The 21413-nt window shown below is 36.6% G+C and overlaps 1 protein-coding gene and 5 long non-coding RNA genes across 6 annotated transcripts; all 6 read left to right on the top strand.

Moving 5' to 3' along the window:
• Positions 1–1806: 1806 nt before the first annotated feature.
• LOC137587260 (uncharacterized) lies at positions 1807–2387 on the top strand. Its single transcript, XR_011033903.1, has 3 exons — positions 1807–1884; positions 1939–2020; positions 2090–2387. It is a non-coding gene; the product is annotated as an uncharacterized lncRNA (long non-coding RNA).
• An 818-nt stretch (positions 2388–3205) lies between these two features.
• Positions 3206–3823, top strand: LOC137587153 (uncharacterized). The gene is made up of 3 exons (XR_011033878.1): positions 3206–3325; positions 3380–3458; positions 3529–3823. It is a non-coding gene; the product is annotated as an uncharacterized lncRNA (long non-coding RNA).
• Positions 3824–5033: 1210 nt separating this feature from the next.
• LOC137587261 (uncharacterized) lies at positions 5034–5615 on the top strand. Its single transcript, XR_011033904.1, has 3 exons — positions 5034–5111; positions 5166–5247; positions 5318–5615. It is a non-coding gene; the product is annotated as an uncharacterized lncRNA (long non-coding RNA).
• An 856-nt stretch (positions 5616–6471) lies between these two features.
• LOC137587175 (uncharacterized) lies at positions 6472–7123 on the top strand. The gene is made up of 3 exons (XR_011033881.1): positions 6472–6588; positions 6643–6721; positions 6792–7123. It is a non-coding gene; the product is annotated as an uncharacterized lncRNA (long non-coding RNA).
• An 898-nt stretch (positions 7124–8021) lies between these two features.
• On the top strand, positions 8022–8673 carry LOC137587135 (uncharacterized). The gene is made up of 3 exons (XR_011033877.1): positions 8022–8138; positions 8193–8271; positions 8342–8673. It is a non-coding gene; the product is annotated as an uncharacterized lncRNA (long non-coding RNA).
• An 8764-nt stretch (positions 8674–17437) lies between these two features.
• Idgf4 (Imaginal disc growth factor 4) lies at positions 17438–20397 on the top strand. Its single transcript, XM_068302763.1, has 4 exons — positions 17438–17575; positions 17973–18102; positions 18982–19542; positions 19605–20397. The coding sequence occupies exons 2-4, from the start codon at positions 17982–17984 to the stop codon at positions 20252–20254; spliced, it is 1332 nt and encodes a 443-aa protein (XP_068158864.1). The 5' UTR covers positions 17438–17575; positions 17973–17981; the 3' UTR covers positions 20255–20397.
• The last annotated feature ends 1016 nt before the right edge of the window (positions 20398–21413 follow it).

Genomic DNA, 21413 nt, shown 5'->3' with positions numbered 1-21413 from the left:
GGCAAAGAATTCATGCTGCAGACATCTTTTTACCACTCCAGTTTTTATCCTTCTTGCCTCATGCCTCATCCCTCATTCGACCGATGCCTCTCCAACTAGGTTTTCAAGTGATTTCCATCCAAAGAGGCGGCTGCATTGCGGTTTTTCCCTTGGCCAACTTAAAATTCAATTTGTTTGGCTGTGATTTAGTGTAATTTAAGCGCACTACTGGGAGAAGATATATGAGCACTTGAGATTTGAGGACCACCCGCACAGAATTCTCAACCATAGCAACAACAACAACAACAACAAAAACAGCAACAACCTGACGAGATTGTCTCCCCATGCATTCCTGAACCATGCATTCCTCAGCACTCGTTTGTTCTAGCATTCTACTGAATGTGACAGTTCATTAGTATAGAAGCATGAGGCTCAACCAAATGGCAAAAGTGGCATTGGCAAAAGTGATTCTTGCCATCAGTTTTGGCCCTTCGTCTACTGTTGACTGATTGAAGACTCGGCTTCAACTTCAACTTCTGATTGAGATTGAGATTAAGAGTAGTCCTGGAATCAGCTGCAGCTGCTGCACTCAAAGATTTCTGGCTTCATTTCCAGCTCGACAAGCCGTTTGTCAGCGGTTGACATGAATAAGTCATGGCCAGGAAAGTTCACTTCCACAGCTGACAACCTGAAAAGCCACCCACCTGTCTGCCCCACCAACACCATCACCACCTCCACCACCATCTTCACCACTCACCGCATATCAATGACATGTGCAATATTTGTCTTTTTACTGTACTGTGTGTATATGTATGTATTCCTTTTTTTTTTTTTTGTCTTTCTTCTTGGGCCAAAATGGCAGCCAATACTCTCGGTTGTCAACTCATGCACTTGGCAGAAGACAGAATAAGAAAAAGGGAGAGTAATGATGCGAGCCCCAAGCCCAAGCGGCAACCCAGGCCGGGACCAAAGCCAAGCTACCCAATCTCTCAAACCCTTTCCAAACAGTTGCTGCGTTCTCTGCTGGCTCGTGCTTTGTCAGCGGCTAAGTGCAAGTTAAAGCAAAAGTAATGGCCCATAGAAAAAACAAAGTAGAAAAAGAAAAATTGCCAAAAAAAAAACACACAAAATAACGAAAACGAGAGACGGCAGGATGAAAAAATGAAACAATTGCAATGCATCTTTGAGTGGGTTAAACTAGACGATGAAGCCAACGAAGCAGCAGGCGGCGCGCAAGGAATGGACACCAATATAAATGGACAATGTTTAAGTTTTTCTTGTTCAACTAGATTAAGCATACGCACAATCATGAGTCCACATAAGATTTATCTGGCGACGTTGACACAATGCCCATTTCAGGGGAACCAATTGTTGCCTGTTTCTTCTCTTTTTATCCTTTCGCTCTGTTAATGATTTGAAATCCGCATCAAACGGCATAGGTCCTGAACATTTTAACTTTTCTCATCTTAGATTATCTTACTGTTTTTTATTTGACAACTTTCACCATGAGCTATTTACAGTTTCATTACTACATTTGGGGTATTCAAAATATCTCAAGTCGTTTTTTTGTGATCAAAAAGAAAAATTACTCAGCCAACTCTTAAAATTTTTGTCTTCGTTCGATTGCATAAAAAAAGTTCTCTAAATAAATGAATCTTAAAGTCCAAAATTTGTCGCATTAACATTAAAGTCTTGTTTTTTAACCATTTTTGCAAGAATACCCTCATTATTTCATCTTATCTACATTTAAAATCAATGTAGGCCTTGAAAATTTTTGCTGATTTCCCTATAAATACTGAGCAGGTTTCCCATTCAAATCATTCGTCTGCCAAATGTAAAGCAGTCAACAACACTCGGACTTGATTCCATCAAAATTTTAAGTGTAAAAATGTGTTAAAAACAAAAGTAAATAATAACAGTTATTTGGATTGTAGATTATGTGAATTAACCAAACTTTAGTCCTCTTATTCAGCTTCCAAGTTGCTATAAGGATGGCGATGTGGTCCCTTTCTCCTCAATTGGAGTATGGCAAAGGTCGTTGGTAAGGATATACTTTGACCATAGTTCGATTTGGTAAATTGATGTCAGATATTTGTCTCGTCTGTTGCAGGTGTCTGGAGGATTGTTGAATTAACAGCAAAACACAATCTGTTTATTTAGTGGTTTTTATTTTTCCACGAATCAATCCAGTTTATTTACATTGTTTGAGTCTGTACATGTGGACGGTACCGGGCCCAGGATTGGGTCTTGAAGGTTTGCGTCAAGAAGTTAAACCTTAGGACACGAGAAGTGGTTGAAGACAAAAACACTGCGGCTGAAAAAGGTTCAGGATTTGCTGGCAATGTCGTTACGCAATTTGTTACACAAATCATTAAAGTAGTCGATTACAATAGTAAAAGAAAGAATAACTGTGTCTTTATTTAAGGAAAATGGTTTCTGACCCTAAAATATTTGTTTTGTTGTTGGTACAGGTATAAACATAAGTTTTTCAGTAACTGATCACAAAAAAGGCAAGAACTGAATGAAAATCAAAGGAACTTTGATGCAGCTGTCCTTTAAAATACTTCAAATTTTTATATTCTGTATATTTGTACATCTTTTTTAGCAAATTTACGATTTGTCACGTCGCGAACTTGATATGTATTTTAAATAAAGATTAAATATGGATTGATTTTATTAAAAAACTCGATTTGCATAACTTGTGTCCTTATTTTAGTCTTAAATATTATATCTTCCAATAAACCACAATGAAATGAAACACAAATGGTTTTTAACGTGTTTTACTGTATTTGAGGATCCGTATGGAAACATCTTTCAACTTTTAGGTCCTTTCGATGACCACGAGGGTTGAAAAATGCAAGTCCGGCGACGGAATTTTCCGACAGATTGAGGAAAAATCGCTGCCCTTGTCTTTATTTCCCGATGTTGTGGCCAAGACGAAGATTTCCGCGATGTTTTTATTGTTTGAGAAAAAACAAACTTTTTGACAGCGCTTCCAACTATTCTTTTGAACATTTACCAACACTGTGTTTGATAAATTACCTCTAAGAACTTTGGTCCACAACTTGATGAAAGTTTTTGCGAAATAAAACCAATCATCAACTATTTGTTGATTGGTCGTAACATTTGCCTGACTTTATATATGTAGTTTGCACTGCCCAATTTAGTAGAATTTGTCTAATAGAAATTTCTATTTTTATTATAAATCGAAGTAGGCCTTGAGAACTTCAGCTGATTTCCCTATAAATACTGGGCAGGTTTCCCATCTGCCAAATGTAAAGCAGTCAACAACATTCGGACTTTATTTCATCAAAATTTTAAGTGTAAAAATGTGTTAAAAACAAAAGTAAATATAAACATTTATTTGGATTGTAGATTATGTGAATTAACCAAACTTTAGTCCTCTTATTCAGATTCCAAGTTGCTTTAAGGGCGATGTGGTCACTCTCTCCTCAAATGGAGGATGGCGAAGGGCGTTGGTAAGGATATTCTTTGACCATAGTTCGAGAATGGTAAATTCATATAAGATATTTGTCTCGTCTGTTCCAGGTCTCTAAAGGGTTTGTTTTAAGTGGCGTTCACTATCCGTGGGTTTTCATTTCATTCAACGAGTCGATTCGGCAGAGTACATCAACTGCTCAACTTCTTATGTGGACGGTACCGGGCCCCAGGGTGGGGCCTGCAGGTTTGCGTCTAATCTTACCTAATCAGAACTATGTGGACGGTACCGGGCCCCAGGGTGGGGCCTGCAGGTTTGCGTCTAATCTTACCTAATCAGTATTTGGAAGAAAATAAACAAAATGTTCAGTAAATAAGATGGAATAAAATACAGATATGAAGTAAAGGATATTTTCTTCATAGCTATCGCAGAAACAATAGAAGATTTTGTTCAGTCTGAGCCCAAGTCAAATGGTTGCAGGGTCTAGAATGATGTTTGCCCTGGTATTTTGATATTTAGATACTTATAGAATTTCGGCATGAGTTTTATATTGAATGTGATACTACAAACAGAACGACTTTCGTGGGAATCCAAGGAGCTTTTAGGGAACTGTTTGTCCTTAGAAAATGCTCAGCTATCTAGTCGGTTTGAGAATCCTACTCAAATTGTATTATTCTGTCTATATTGTACTTCTTTTATAGCAAATTTACAATCCATAAAATATGTTTTTTAAATAAAGATTAAATATGGATTGATTTCATTAAAAAACCTGATTTGCATAACTTGTGTTCTTATTTTAGTCTTAAATATTATATCTTCCAATAAACCACAATGAAATGAAACACAAATGGTTTTTAACGTGTTTTACTGTATTTGAGGATCCGTATGGAAACATCTTTCAACTTTTAGGTCCTTTCAAGAACCACGAGGGTTGAAAAATGCAAATTTAGCGACGGAATTTTCCGACAGATTGAGGAAAAATCGCTGCCCTTGTCTTTATTTTCCGATGTAGTAGCCACGACAAAGATTTGACCCAATTCCAAGGTTTCCGCTATGTTTTGTTTATTATTTGAGAAAAAACAAACCTTTTGATAGGGCTTCCAACTATTCTTTTGAACATTTACCAACACTGTTTTTGATAAATTACCTCTAAGAACTTTGGGTCCACAACTTGATTAAAGTTTTTTGCGAAATAAAACCAATCATCAACTATTTGTTGATTGGTCGTAACATTTGCCTGACTTTATATTGTTTGCAATTTAATAGAATTTGTTATCGCTATATAACTATCTAATAATAGAATGTAGCAGGCTTGCTCACTTGAGACGATAGTACTCATTCTGTCAGAGAGAGATTATGCTCATCTCTAAATGAGAGCGAGGTACGAGAGAGCGTCGAGTCAGTCTGGGTTGAACGAGCTTGTGAATCGGTCGTGCTAATGAGAATAAAGATCCTAAATTATACTTACTCTTATAATAAATATATACATATATATAAACAATTAAAGAGAATTAGCCTTTTACAAGAATTTTCTTAGTTTATCATAAATCGAAGTAGGCCTTGAGAACGTCAGCTGATTTCCCTATAAATACTGGGCAGGTTTAATCATTCGTCTGCCAAATGTAAAGCAGTCAACAACATTCGGACTTTATTCCATCAAAATTTTAAGTGTAAAAATGTGTTAAAAACAAAAGTAAATATTAACATTTATTTGGATTGTTCATTACGTAAATTAACCAAACTTTAGTCCTCTTATTCAGCTTCCAAGTTGCTATAAGGATGGCGATGTGGTCCCTTTCTCCTCAATTGGAGTATGGCAAAGGTCGTTGGTAAGGATATTCTTTGACCAGAGTTCGAGATTGGTAAATTGATGTAAGATATTTGTCTCGTCTGTTCCAGGTCTCTGGAGGATTGTTGAATTAACAGCAAAACACAATCTGTTTATTTAGTGGTTTTTATTTTTCCACGAATCAATCCAGTTTATTTACATTGTTTGAGTCTGTACATGTGGACGGTACCGGGCCCAGGATTGGGTCTTGAAGGTTTGCGTCAAGAAGTTAAACCTTAGGACACGAGAAGTGGTTGAAGACAAAAACACTGCGGCTGAAAAAGGTTCAGGATTTGCTGGCAATGTCGTTACGCAATTTGTTACACAAATCATTAAAGTAGTCGATTACAATAGTAAAAGAAAGAATAACTGTGTCTTTATTTAAGGAAAATGGTTTCTGACCCTAAAATATTTGTTTTGTTGTTGGTACAGGTATAAACATAAGTTTTTCAGTAACTGATCACAAAAAAGGCAAGAACTGAATGAAAATCAAAGGAACTTTGATGCAGCTGTCCTTTAAAATACTTCAAATTTTTATATTCTGTATATTTGTACATCTTTTTTAGCAAATTTACGATTTGTCACGTCGCGAACTTGATATGTATTTTAAATAAAGATTAAATATGGATTGATTTTATTAAAAAACTCGATTTGCATAACTTGTGTCCTTATTTTAGTCTTAAATATTATATCTTCCAATAAACCACAATGAAATGAAACACAAATGGTTTTTAACGTGTTTTACTGTATTTGAGGATCCGTATGGAAACATCTTTCAACTTTTAGGTCCTTTCAAGAACCACGAGGGTTGAAAAATGCAAATTTAGCGAAGGAATTTTCCGACAGATTGAGGAAAAATCGCTGCCCTTGTCTTTATTTCCCGATGTAGTAGCCACGACAAAGATTTTACCCAATTCCAAGGTTTCCGCTATGTTTTGTTTATTGTTTGAGAAAAAACATACTTTTTGACAGCGCTTCCAACTATTCTTTTGAACATTTACCAACACTGTGTTTGATAAATTACCTCTAAGAACTTTGGGTCCACAACTTGATTAAAGTTTTTGCGAAATAAAACCAATCATCAACTATTTGTTGATTGGTCGTAACATTTGCCTGACTTTATATATGTAGTTTGCACTGCCCAATTTAGTAGAATTTGTCTAATAGAAATTTCTATTTTTATTATAAATCGAAGTAGGCCTTGAGAACTTCAGCTGATTTCCCTATAAATACTGGGCAGGTTTCCCATTCGAATCATTCGTCTGCCAAATGTAAAGCAGTCAACAACATTCGGACTTTATTTCATCAAAATTTTAAGTGTAAAAATGTGTTAAAAACAAAAGTAAATATAAACATTTATTTGGATTGTAGATTATGTGAATTAACCAAACTTTAGTCCTCTTATTCAGATTCCAAGTTGCTTTAAGGGCGATGTGGTCACTCTCTCCTCAAATGGAGGATGGCGAAGGGCGTTGGTAAGGATATTCTTTGACCATAGTTCGAGAATGGTAAATTCATATAAGATATTTGTCTCGTCTGTTCCAGGTCTCTAAAGGGTTTGTTTTAAGTGGCGTTCACTATCCGTGGGTTTTCATTTCATTCAACGAGTCGATTCGGCAGAGTACATCAACTGCTCAACTTCTTATGTGGACGGTACCGGGCCCCAGGGTGGGGCCTGCAGGTTTGCGTCTAATCTTACCTAATCAGAACTATGTGGACGGTACCGGGCCCCAGGGTGGGGCCTGCAGGTTTGCGTCTAATCTTACCTAATCAGTATTTGAAGGAAAATAAACAAAATGTTCAGTAAATAAGATGGAATAAAATACAGATATGAAGTAAAGGATATTTTCTTCATAGCTATCGCAGAAACAACAGAAGATTTTGTTCAGTCTGAGCCCAAGTCAAGTGGTTGCAGGGTCTAGAATGATGTTTGCCCTGGTATTTTGATATTTAGATATTTATAGAATTTCGGCATGAGTTTTATATTGAATTATATTGTCATACAAACAGGACGACTTTCGTGGGAATCCAAGGAGTTTTTAGGGAACTGTTTGTCCTTAGAAAATGCTCAGCTATCTAGTCGGTTTGAGAATCCTACTCAAATTGTATTATTCTGTCTATATTGTACTTCTTTTTTAGCGAATTTACAATCCATAAAATATGTTTTTTAAATAAAGATTAAATATGGATTGATTTCATTAAAAAACCTGATTTGCATAACTTGTGTCCTTATTTTAGTATTAAATATTATATCTTCCAATAAACCTCAAAGAAATGAAACACAAATGGTTTTGAACGTGTTTTACTGTATTTGAGGATCCGTATGGAAACATCTTTCAACTTTTAGGTCCTTTCGATGACCACGAGGGTTGAAAAATGCAAGTCCGGCAACGGAATTTTCCGACAGATTGAGGAACAATCGCTGCCCTTGTCTTTATTTCCCGATGTTGTGGCCAAGACGAAGATTTCCGCGATGTTTTGTTTATTGTTTGAGAAAAAACAAACTTTTTGACAGCGCTTCCAACTATTCTTTTGGACATTTACCAACACTGTATGTGATAAATTACCTCTAAGAACTTTGGGTCCACAACTTGATGAAAGTTTTTGCGAAATAAAACCAATCATCAACTATTTGTTGATTGGTCGTAACATTTGCCTGACTTTATATGTAGTTTGCACTGCCCAATTTAGTAGTATTTGTTATCGCTGTCTAATAGAAATTTCTATTTTTATTATAAATCGAAGTAGGCCTTGAGAACTTCAGCTGATTTCCCTATAAATACTGGGCAGGTTTCCCATTCGAATCATTCGTCTGCCAAATGTAAAGCAGTCAACAACATTCGGACTTTATTTCATCAAAATTTTAAGTGTAAAAATGTGTTAAAAACAAAAGTAAATATTAACATTTATTTGGATTGTAGATTATGTGAATTAACCAAACTTTAGTCCTCTTATTCAGATTCCAAGTTGCTTTAAGGGCGATGTGGTCACTCTCTCCTCAAATGGAGGATGGCGAAGGGCGTTGGTAAGGATATTCTTTGACCATAGTTCGAGAATGGTAAATTCATATAAGATATTTGTCTCGTCTGTTCCAGGTCTCTAAAGGGTTTGTTTTAAGTGGCGTTCACTATCCGTGGGTTTTCATTTCATTCAACGAGTCGATTCGGCAGAGTACATCAACTGCTCAACTTCTTATGTGGACGGTACCGGGCCCCAGGGTGGGGCCTGCAGGTTTGCGTCTAATCTTACCTAATCAGAACTATGTGGACGGTACCGGGCCCCAGGGTGGGGCCTGCAGGTTTGCGTCTAATCTTACCTAATCAGTATTTGAAGGAAAATAAACAAAATGTTCAGTAAATAAGATGGAATAAAATACAGATATGAAGTAAAGGATATTTTCTTCATAGCTATCGCAGAAACAACAGAAGATTTTGTTCAGTCTGAGCCCAAGTCAAGTGGTTGCAGGGTCTAGAATGATGTTTGCCCTGGTATTTTGATATTTATAGAATTTCGGCATGAGTTTTATATTGAATGTGATACTATTTGTCATACAAACAGGACGACTTTCGTGGGAATCCAAGGAGCTTTTAGGGAACTGTTTGTCCTTAGAAAATGCTCAGCTATCTATTCGATTTGAGAATTCTACTCAGATTTTATTATATTTACAATCCATTAAATATGTTTTTTATATTATAACTTCCAATAAACCACAATGAAATGAAACACAAATGAATTTTAACGTGTTTTACTGTATTTGAGGATCCGTAGACATGAAAAGCGAACACTGCTATTCGGGTTGGGCGTTGCGGTCAAGGACTGAGGCCTAGAGGGTGGCCTAAAAATCTCTGCCATAACGGAAGGCTAAAGTTCAAAATGTCCAACGCCAGTTGCAAGATGGCAAGGTTTTTGGTTCAGCAAAATAGGAAAACTTGTATCGAAATTTGCGTGCAGCCACAAATGCAACTGCGTGACTATCTCTTTCTTTCTCTCTATCTCTCTGTGTGTGTGTCAGCTGAAAATTGGTAAAGCAAACAGCAGCAAAGCCAGTGCGGCAAGGGCAAGCAGAAAGTGAACTGAACTTTGAACGCCAGCAACAGAAAATCAACGCAATGCTGTAGCATTGCCAGAGAAAAGGAGTTAAGGGATCTTCAGCTTAACTCTCCCTCCAGTTAGATAGTGCAAAGAAGATGTTTATCAGTTTATAATTGGTTTCCATCTTTCTCGAATAATGTATATATACATACATCTGGCTGAGTTGGTGGAGGTGCACTTTAAACTAAAAGCGAACATGTAAATCGAAAAACAGTTGCATATTGTTTATATATCGACATCATGGTGATATCGCTTACTAGACTTTCCGCTTAGTACCTTAGTTGAATAGATCCTAATTTCGATTGGTATCGATAAGTGGACGCCTTCCATCTGTTTGTCTTCACATCTTTGTCATTCCTCGATTTCAAAGAGGCTAATTCGAAACCGAGGTTTCAACTATTGGTGTAGGGTATTAATTAGGCCGCCTCAAATAAGTTAAGTTTTTGTTCTTTCTGTTTTGTGCTCTTGTAATATCTTTTTATTTTGTTTTGCGAAATGGAAATCTATGCAGTGCAGAAAATTTTTGAAGTGTTGTTGCTGATACTCTTGTTAGTGTTGTTGTCGTTGTTGCCGTTGAAAACTTGGTGCAAAATTTTGCCTGGTTTCACGCTTACTGATTTTGATTGGAAACACGCCCACCAACGTACCGCACTGCAATGCACTGCCTCTTCCCAGTGTCTATCCTACTCACCCGAAACCCAAACAGTTGCCTCCCCCATTTTGCCCTGCCATGTCTTTTATGAACCAAATGAAATCGAGTTGGAGATGTTTGCAGAGTTGCTACAGGATCGAATTGGTTGAGGGATATAGCAGGAAACAAGCCAAGAGGAAGCATACTTCCGCATTGCAAAGTCCTGCCAACAACTCACCATTCGCCCTGCCCGCCACCAATCTGTTCGCCTCTTCACAATTCACCATCGGCTATCCTTACGCTGTATATTGAGATGGCAGTCATCTCTTCATCATCATGAAACCTGCAAATATGTCACGATAAACAGCAACAACTGACATTGAAGTCACTGTCGTACAAAGGCGGCTATACGAATTTCATCGAAATACGAGAAAACCGGGGGTTCCCCTTCACTTGAGTGGCATTCAAAGGCTTTAAAACTCTTGCACAGATTGACTAAAAGAGACTATAATAAATAAATGTTTCGATCCAGTAAATAGTTCTCAGTTATACTTCTTGGGTACAAATCCTGGAAATCAGTTCTTGATAGCCTGTTTATGTCCTTATATACCCCGTCAGGCTGATGCTACGGTCTGCCCACATCAACCACTTGCAGTGATTATTAAACTGGCTAGCAAAATCGTTTTAAACTTTTTATCAGAAAGCAATTGAAGCCAGAATATTGAGACTCTAAGCTGAAGATAGATAGCCAAGAATATTTATAGTGACACAAATATATGTATAAAAAGTTAAAAACGAAATAAAAACCCATATTAAAATGCTTTGATAAGTTAAAAAATTATATCGATACAAGGAGCTTGCTGCAAAACAATTTATTCTAATCAAACTTTTTGTCAAAAGCTTTAAGAAAAGTCTCAAATGCATAGTTAGTAAACTTTGCTAAAACCTGGAACCACTGTGCAAAAAGCGGACTTGGAAACTTCTGACCAAGTTGTTTGGAACTGAAGCAAAGCAAAGCAAAGGCCAGGACAGATAGACCAATTGTGAATGTGCCGCCTAAAACAGCAATTGGAAATTATTAATTTCAATCAAAACTTTCGACATCGGTGCTTATCTATGCGTAGTATCTAATCTTCAACCCACAACACTGACAATATTCTGTCTCTCTCTAAAGCAATCTAAGCCAAAAGTTTCAACGCTCCTTGCCATCATTCAAAAGCCAAAGTCTTTTGTTTTTTTTTTTTTTTTGTTTGTTTATTTTCCTGTTGTTGTTGCTTTTGCTTTACAGGGCCAACATCATTTATAAAATCTTTGAGTCACTCACTCAGTCATTCAATCAGTTTTGTGTGAGTATCCTAGGATATTTATGTATGAATGCCTTCGCCTGTCATCGATCAAAATTCGCGAGACATGTGAGCGGTAGGCGTTGACTTTTTTGGTAACAAGAATGAAATGAATTTTCTACTTTAAGTCACTCAGCACTTGAATGCCTAATTCTTAGTAGAAATGTGTAAAACGAATAGTGTCTATACAAATGAATCGAAATACTTGCAATAGTTTTGAGTTTACAATGAGTAGATATATTTGACATTCGACTATTTCTGATGCCTGAATTATAAAACGCAATCTTGAGAGGAGGTTGATTATATTCGTTTCGTTTGTCTCTTAATAGATAACATATATACAATATATAAGCGAAATACTTGATAATCGACGATTACTGGGAGAGCGATTCAGTTTCAATTAAGTCCTCAACAATGAAACAACATGATTTAATCGTCGGCTTGTTGCTACTTTTACTTGTTCATGCGGAATCAAAGAATTGCACCTCAGAGGTCAGAAGTGCCAGCAATATCGCCAATCTTCGTAAATGCCATATACAAGCAGATCAAGAATATCAGCAATGCTGTTTCAATCACCTCAACACAAATTGTGATGCCAAATGTCCAATAAGAGATTGTGTCAAAACATCAGACAATGGTTTGGAGTCTAATAGGAATGCCCTTGCGACAAGGACGTTGACTGATCATACTAAAAGAGTAATACCACCGGAAGCGTCGCCATGGAATCAACTATATCGTTCTGTTAGTTAATCGAAAAACTTGTGCTAAGGAAAATAATAAATGACTTTTGTTTTTCAACACCCTAAGAATTCACACACTTTTATGTTAATCTGTGATTATAAGTCTTTTACTTTCGATCCAAGACATTCAATGCTCTTTAGATTTAGCGAATAGTCACAAAATAATCCATAGAATGAAATACTTTAAGTTTATTAATGTATTTTGTCAATTTTGTTGGTGTTTTTTGTGTACTTGCGTATATATTAACAATATTTCATGCATAAAAAACAAGTGAACTGGTCCGCCTACGGTCCCCTTGATGCAATGAGGCGTATGCGCAATGTGCACGTGCTTCTCATTCTGGTGCTGTTTTCCAGCAGGACCTTCACCATTTTTTTGTTCAACTTCTGTTTTCCTGCCGCTCTTCGTGTTGTTGGCATGATGCCATGATGCATGCAGCTTCTGGGTGATTGTCGTTTTGCTGTTGCTCGCTCGCTGCATGTTGTGCATCATTGACTTTATGCCATTTCAACTTCCTAGCCAGGCACCCTGCTCTATCTGTGGGTATCCCTAAGTACAAAATGTCGTGGGATAATTGTATGAAAGCTTGAGTCCATCAGTAATAAGACAGTATATAAAATGGAAATAGATTTAGAAATAAGTACAAACAGGAACTGATTTAGTAGGTTTGCTTTATCTAACATTTTAAGTCTCTAACTACAGGATATTCAATGGTCTATGCTTAAATTTTCTTCGCATTTGCCGTGTTTTATTTTCTTTAGTTTTTCTACTCGCGTTTCCAGGCAATGATCCCAAAATGTCAGATATATACAAATATATATATATACATATACGTATATATGTATGTTTGAAACAAATTTCAGTTAGGCGACATGTTGCAGCCGTTGCCTCCCAGCCATGCTAGACACTTCTGTTCTCTGGCGACTTCTGTTGCAACCAACATTTTTTTTTCTTGGTTTTTGTATACCTATATATGTACATATACATATACATATACACATACATACATATTTATATATATTTTGTTTCTCGCCATGTCTCTGCTCACTCACACATAATTTTATTTGTTTTTTTTTTTTTTTGGTGGATTTTTATATTTTCTTTTTTTGTATGCTGTTTGTTGTTGGTGTGGATGTGTCTGTGTCTGTGTCTGTGTGTGTGTTTATAAAAGATATTTTGTTGAATGACTTTTTAAAATGCCGCCTGCTTAAAGTTTGCCCACTTTTTTGGCGTAGAAAAAAAACAAACCATAGAAAACAAATCACCGTTATGACCCCTCAAAAAGCGATTAATCTCAATCCTCGACATTTCAAATATGCCCGTACATTCAATTAGAGAAATCCGGCAACCAAATTAACAATTCCAGATAGTTCATTAATTAATTTATTTATGAACAAACTCGCAAACACACACACACACACACACACACACACACACACACACACACACACACATTGAAATCATGTCACATACTGGCATAAGTTATTTGTTAATTGTGATATTAAAAAATTTGAAATTATATTTTGTTTTCTGCAAAAATTCAATAAAAATTACAGTTAATAATCATGAACTCGTTTTTTAAAAAAATACTTCATTGTCTGTAAAATATGTGATGATTTAAGCAAACTAGAATAGTTAGTGGTTAGATTTAAAGTTAATTGCACTTAATCTCTTCCAAATGGCTAGAAGTTCAACGTGAATAACGTTTTAACTGAAGCTGACTAAACTATTGAAAGGTGAGTCTAGAATAGTTTAATCTATCCCTTTGAAAAATAAATCATGGAAATGATTTTTAATAACCTTTGATTTAGTTAGTTAGGGTATCTTAACCAAAAACATGCAAAAAGGGTATGCAAAATGCGGCATTAGCAGAAAGTCGGTTTGGAGTTGTTGATTTTTTTTTTTTTCATTTTGTTTATGTTCAATTTGCCTCTTGGCGTTTAATTTGTCGATTTTCATTTGTTGCACGAGGTCAGCGGGTTAACCATGCGTATGTGTGATAGTGTCTGTGTGTGTGTGTGTGTGTGTGTGTGTATGAGTGTGAACTTTTATTTGTATTTAAATTTATTTATTATGCATTCGTTTTCCTTTTGTGGTCCACAGCCATTTTGCAAATCAAGCTTTACTGCGATGGCGGAGAGAAAGAGAAAGAGAAAGAGAAAGAGAAAGAAGGAAAGATAGTGGAAAAAGGGAGAGCAAAAGCTAAAAGGGAGACCATTATCGCCTTGTTGTTCTTGTCATTTTGCTTGTTTATTTGGTGAGTGTTTAATTGGTTTAAATTACATACACACACTCACACACTTTGTCTGCTTCATTATGCACTCAAAAAACCGAAAAATAAAAGCAAAATGCAACCCAAAGAATTTCAATGACCGAAATCAACTATTTGCTGTTGTTATTGTTGTTGTTGTTTATCTTTCACTGATTACACGTTTAATAATAAAAATAAATAAAATTCAATACACAATAACCACACCCACATTGGCCCAACCCACTCCAATTACCACACTTCTCCCTGCCAATCGCCATTCACACTTACACACTCGCACTTGAATGGCTTTTATATTAAGTATATTTTATGGAATTTTATTGTTAAATCATTTTTCATTGTCGCTTTTTGTTACTTAATTATTATTTGTTTGACCTGCCACCAACATCGTCCACTGCCCCCGATTACACACACACACACACACACACACACACACACACACACACACAGACCACTTGATTAACATAGTATTAATTACAATTGCAAATATATTTCAACTTTATTTTTTTCCCTTCTTGTTATTGTTTCGGTGTCATTTTAAATTACATATGCCAAAGAAACAAACAAAAAAAAAAAAAGAAAACAAAACGAAGAGGAGAAATAAAATACCAAAAAGAGAAATACACTGCATACTTTTAGGCGAGCAATTAAAACAACCTCAGCAAACATATTTCATTTCACCAAGTGCAACTACGCCCTAGCAAATGAAATGGATATACAAAAGATATCAAAGTCGATGCTTTCGAGTGCCCTTCCATTATATATATCTACCTGATATCCCAAATTATATCCAATATATATACAAATACAATTATTGTCCCTTCCTTCTCTTGCATTTTGGCATATTTATGGTCAGTTTAAAAACAAAATTTCACTAATGAATTCAAATGTTCAAAAGAATTAAATAAAAGTGAAGGTTGGCTACAACAAATCAAACTTTTAATTCATAAGATTCAAGCAAGCATCTCTTTTTCCATATAGTTCATATTATTTGAGTTTATGAGTCAATGTAAGTTTTCATTACTACAATAATTAAATTAGAAACGGTTTACTCAACCAAATGAGTAAGGAGGTAAGTAATTTTTCAGTACTCACTTCCTAGTCACATGAACAGCAAGTCTTACTCATTCAATAAATCACTCTAAATATCCAACTTCTTTTTTTTATTACTTTAAAATTGTAATTTCACCTATACATGGGTATACATTCATCGGCTTAAAATGACCGCAAACAATAAACCGATTTGAAATTCCATTAACTGTCTCCTATTCCTGACTCTCCCCACAAGCCTCCTGTGGCCATATGCCGCTCTGTCTGTTCCAGTTGCCTCACCCAGTTCAAAATCCCTCAATCACAGGCCGCAGATAAGTCACGTCGCCTTAGCAAACTTTTGGTTTTTGTACAAATCAAAAAATGAGTTTATATTTGTGTATGTATGTATGTATGTATGTATATGAATGTATGATTAATCTGTGTGTATATTATGTAAAATCATACATATAGACAAGGCGCAGCAAGCAAATTAAAACTAAATATGTGACAAAGATCTCAGTGTTTGACCTTTTCATACCCTTCAGCAAGTTGAGTATATAAATGCATATATACCTTGTGTTCAGCAGAGATTCAACTCTACATTTGGCTGACTCAGAAAGGGTATAAGAAAGTCGATGCAATAAACGCTAGTTTGTCATGTTGATGATTTCTTGTTTGACTGTTTTTCTGTGTCGTTGGCTCATGTCTGACATAAATTGATAAAGTCGCTCGACATTATTTTGTTAGCAGACCCCCAACTTCTTCTTCTCTTTTTTTTGTGTGTGTGCTTCGATTTCGAATTTGATTTTAAATTTTAGATTTTGAGAATCAAAATGTAGGCAAACAATATGAATAAAATAGAGAATCAAAATGAAGAGAACTAAAGTTATAAGGTAAGAGCCAGAGAGCGAGATAGAGAACGAATAAGCGAGAGTTGACTTTGTCGAAGAATAACCGAAATACAAATTTGTTTTTATGAATATTAAATATAGGTCGTTAAAAATCCAGGTAGTTAGAGAGATATAATGGGTATATATGTACATATGTTGCTGTCATTATGATATGTATATATAGATTTTATGATCTGGCGGTTGGATTGTATAATTGCTTTGTCCGATTCCACGTAAAGGATGACATCATAATATAAATCAACAAAACTTGAGAGAGGAAAAAACATATTACAACAATGACAAATACACAATAACAAATCACAACGTACACTCGAAGCTGAAATAGAGACAGAAGGAGATGGGATGGGATGGATTAGAGATAGCAATAGACACACAGAGACCCGGAGAGAGAGGGAGAAAGTAAAACAACCTTATGAAAATCAAACAAGGTACGAGGGATTTTAAGAAAGTTCATCCTACAAATCATTTTACAGACTTAAGAGTCGCCATTTTATCGGTAAGATAAGTCCTTTAACTCTTTAGCTTCCCAATCATTACCAAGATAAATAAGAATGTTTTTGACTTTTTTTAGGGTTTCATGACAAAATTCTATTCACTTTCCTTATCTCATTAAGATGTTAAGTTCATGTATATATTAAGATGTTAAGTTAGTTTAAATTTAATCCATAATATTTAATATTTTAGGTTATCAAGTTTTATAAACTGAATTCCTTGAATCACACCTCGTTTTCAAATTTTGATATTTGTTTTTATACTCTGTAGCAAATAGGTGAACAGAGCATATTCATTCTCAAGTGATTGTCCACTACAAAATATCAAACTATAAACTATTATCTTTAAAGACAGGCAAGAATAGATCAGATTAAACCACATCAAAGGAAGCTCTTGAACTTTTCTGTCATCGAACTGTTATATTTGACAATTAGTTAAACAATTTCACTTGTTAATTAACTAAGTTAGTAGATTAAGATTAAGTAGATCATTGTATTTAATATGAAAACTTTTCTCTCTTATAGCAAATAGGGTATGCAGAAAATCGGTGTGCGTAAAATCTATTAACTTTGTCTCGACTGTCTCGATTTTCGTTGTCGTTTTCGTTTTCAAGCCGCGTTTCATTCTCATTGCGTTCACAGCTGTTGTAGTTGTTGTAGTTGTTGGCGTTTTGTTTTTGTTTTTACCTTAATTTAGTTTCTTCTCTCATCTGTTTTTTTTTTATTTTTTGATTTTGTATTCTCAACAAGTTCACTTAAACTTTGACGCGGCTCGAGGCAGGCGCAGTTTCAGTTTTACTCTTAATACGAGCACATCGAGTTAGTGATCCGATTTTAATATATAGACATACTGATGTATATGCAAATAATTAGTGTCTTATGATCGACTTTTCAGTCATTTGATAGAGTTGTTTTTCATTTGCATATTTGTTTTTTTTTTTTGAATTGTTTTTATGTGATTTCTGTTTTATAATTTGCTAATAACTTTTTCTACGAATTTTTGTGTAACTTGTTATAGGCGATCCGTCTATGCCCATTCCACGAAATGAGTTTTAAAAAGAGATCACTTCAAAGATCGACTCTAGAATATAGAAGACATACTTCTATTCCTTTTTTTTTTTTTTTTGTCTCTAATTTGTTCATTATTCTTCAGTTCAATTACTGTAATTGTTTTGTTTATCATTTACTTATGATGTTTTTCTTCTCTTGTTTGCAGTAACTGACTATGAAGCTCTTTGGCTTGCTCTCTGTGGCTGTCGTCCTATTGGCAATCGGGCAAAGTGATGCCGTAGGAGGAAGCCCACATGTTCTCTGCTATTACGATGGAGGCAGCTATATACGCGAGGGTAAGTAACTTTACTAGTGTGAATTTTCTAGAAATCTATATGTACATACATTTGTGGAATATCACTTCTTGACTGTCTAGTACAATGACAATCTTTAGGTTGATATTTTTAGCAAAGAAAAGTTGAAGAGGTTATCAGCACTAGAAAATTATTGACGTGTCTTCTCAAAGTGTTTAGTCAATAAACATACATACGTATACTGTGTATGTATTCAATTCAATTTGTTTGTTCTATATAATGGGACAAGAGCACAATTCAATTAGATGATTTTCACTTTTCATTTGGCAATGCTAAGAGCATTTTACAGGTCACAAGATCATCAATAATGAAACGAAACTTTCTAAATTCAATTTTCCACAAATTGCAATTGTTGGTTGGGAGGCATATAAACGATATACATATGTATATATGTAAGCACAACAATAATAAATTGTGGTTAATTGAAACTTGAATGAGTCAGTGGCATATCGCCACCTTGAGACAGTCTAAACTTGGCTTTTGCACTACGTTAATTGATTATGCGAACAGAGTTGTTCACTTGTTATTCTTCGGTTTTGGGGATTTTTTTAATTTCATTACTTTGCTCTCCTCGGAAGTTGTTCAAATAATCTTTTTCGTAATTTGTTTTGGGCTTGGCACAAATTATAAATAAATAAATGTACAGATAAGACCAACAGCCTGAAAGCTGATGAGAAATTGTTAAGAAGAAACATGCTCAAATCCAAAATAAAAAGGACTCATAAGTTAAATTCTATATAAAATAAAAGCTTTAGCTACTGTATATACTAACTAGGTATACCTAGTCTTCCTACAACCAGAATTACATATATTAGTCAAGTTTTGGAAGCGTTAGTAACTATGTTTTTGTTCCTTTCTTAGGTCTTTCGAAACTAACTTTGAATGATTTGGAACCCGCTCTTCAGTTCTGCACTCATTTGATTTATGGATATGCTGGCATCAATCCAACTTCTCACAAGTTGGTCAGCAACAATGAGAAATTGGAATTGGATCTGGGCAGTAGCCTGCTGCGTCAGGTGACCAGCCTTAAGAAAAAGAAGCCCGACTTGAAGGTTCTTCTGAGCGTGGGTGGTGACAAGGATGTGGTCGATCCGGAGAATAATAAGTACTTGACATTGCTGGAGAGCAGCAACGCTCGCATTCCGTTTATCAACAGCGCTCATTCCTTGGTTAAGACCTATGGCTTTGATGGTCTCGACTTGGGCTGGCAGTTCCCCAAGAACAAGCCAAAGAAGGTACATGGCGGCATTGGCAAGTTCTGGAAGGGTTTCAAGAAAATCTTCACTGGCGATCACATTGTCGACGAGAAGTCTGAAGAGCACAAGGAGGAATTCGTGGCTCTGGTGCGGGAGTTGAAGAACGCATTCCGTCCGGATGGCTACCTGCTGGGTCTTAGTGTCTTGCCCAATGTGAACTCATCGCGTAAGTGTGCATATTTTTGAGAAACATAAAAACATTTGTCATTTACATAAATATCAACTTAGTGTTCTTCGATGTGCCCGCCCTGATCAATAACTTGGACTACGTGAATCTGCATGCCTACGACTTCCAGACCCCTGAACGTAACAACGAGGTCGCCGACTTCCCCGCCCCTATCAACGAGCTCAACGAACGCAATCCCGAATCAAATGTCAACTTCCAGGTCAACTATTGGATAAACAATCACGCCCCAACCAGCAAGATCAATGTGGGCATTCCCACCTACGGTCGCGCCTGGAAGATCACCAAAGATTCTGGTCTGACTGGTCTGCCTCCTGTCGCGGAAGCTGATGGCGTTGCACCAGCTGGTCTGCAAACACAGATCCCCGGCTTCCTCAGTTGGCCCGAGGTGTGCGCCAAGCTGCCCAATCCGGCCAACCAGCATCTGAAGGGAGCTGATGGACCACTACGCAAGGTTGGTGACCCGACCAAGCGTTTCGGCAGCTATGCCTATCGTTCGGCCGATGATAGTGGCGAGAATGGTGTCTGGGTTGGCTACGAGGATCCCGACACGGCTGCCCTCAAGGCTGCCTTTGTAAAGACCCGAGGATTGGGCGGTGTGGCCATTGTCGATTTGAGTTTCGATGACTTCCGTGGAGCCTGCACAGGCGGTGAGAAATATCCCATTTTGCGTGCCATCAAATACAAGTTGTAGACGTGACCAGCCAAACGGCATTGGCCTGACAACGAAATAACATTCTCTATTGCAAGCATTTTGTCATATTTTTGCTCTATTTGAAAACTATTTTTTTCGCATTAGAATTATAACAATAAAAACCTATGTATCATTGACACCAACTCGATCTCATGTGTTTTGATTTTCAAATTCGACAAACGGCCATTCTTTTAAAAATCATCATCAAATCAGAGAGAGAAAGAGAGAGTGAGAGATAGAGAGAGAGAGATCCTATCGATACTTTGTTGAGGCGAATTTTTGCACGGATTCTTGAACAAATTTTGTTAGTGATTGGAATATCAAAATTCAATCATGCCAACTGAATGCATTCATCCATGAATGTGATTTCACATTAACAGTAATTGAGTGCAACAACTTCCAATTGCTTTACCCCAAAGTAAATAAACTGTTTGTTAGACTGGTTCTTCAGCTAGGAGCCATTCATGTATGAATTCTGTACCCATCCGGTCGATTCCCTTCACCTCCCCACACATTACCCCCACCGATGTACCGAGTATGTATATTTCTGTTAACTGAATACTGAGTTTTGGTTCTGGCTGTGACTTCATTTCTGCATTTTCTTCCGGCATTTCGTGTCAGCCTGCGGTCGCCGGCTGATTGTTTTATGTGCGGTGTTAGTGCCTGCTCCTGGCGGAAACAGGCCTTGGCCATTGGCCCACCCTGCTAACTGTTACCGTCCCCCTCACCCCTTCTAGTTACCCACACAGATGGGAGAATAGCAACAGTTTCCTACATTGCAGCCAATGCCTCATTCATCTTTTTTGAGAGAAGAGGGCAAACAAATGGAGGAGGAGGAGGGCGGTGGTGCTCGATGTCTCCCTCTTTGGTCAGACTGTGACCACTTGAACCATTGCCGCTGACACCCACCAAATGAATAGGCAAAGGGGAATGAACGAGTGCAGGGGATGAAGAAATGCGACAGCAGGATATGGAGGAGAGGACGGTGTTCTCTTGGATCACTTTATCATTTGCAAAATTGCAAAATGCAACCGCAAAAACCATAACCCAGGCGCATACAAAGTAAATTTTAGTGCCACAACTACACATTGGAGAGCCAGTGAGAGAGAAAGAGTCGAGGTTGCATTGCAGCATCACCCATACGCACTGTACGGCAGGA

Source organism: Drosophila tropicalis, unplaced genomic scaffold (genome assembly GCF_018151085.1).
Source record: "Drosophila tropicalis isolate 14030-0801.00 unplaced genomic scaffold, ASM1815108v1 contig_158, whole genome shotgun sequence".
Lineage (NCBI taxonomy): Eukaryota > Metazoa > Arthropoda > Insecta > Diptera > Drosophilidae > Drosophila > Drosophila tropicalis.
The sequence above is the reverse complement of the archived record's forward strand: the minus strand, read 5'-3'. Positions and strand labels throughout refer to the sequence as shown.

Excerpts from the sequence above, each read along its gene's own strand:
- Idgf4 (XM_068302763.1), top strand. The coding sequence starts at position 17,982 with ATGAAGCTCTTTGGCTTGCTCTCTGTGGCTGTCGTCCTATTGGCAATC. Across the intron at positions 18,103-18,981 it reads AGGCAGCTATATACGCGAGG|GTCTTTCGAAACTAACTTTG; the intron begins GTAAGTAACTTT and ends TTCCTTTCTTAG. Across the intron at positions 19,543-19,604 it reads GCCCAATGTGAACTCATCGC|TGTTCTTCGATGTGCCCGCC; the intron begins GTAAGTGTGCAT and ends ATATCAACTTAG.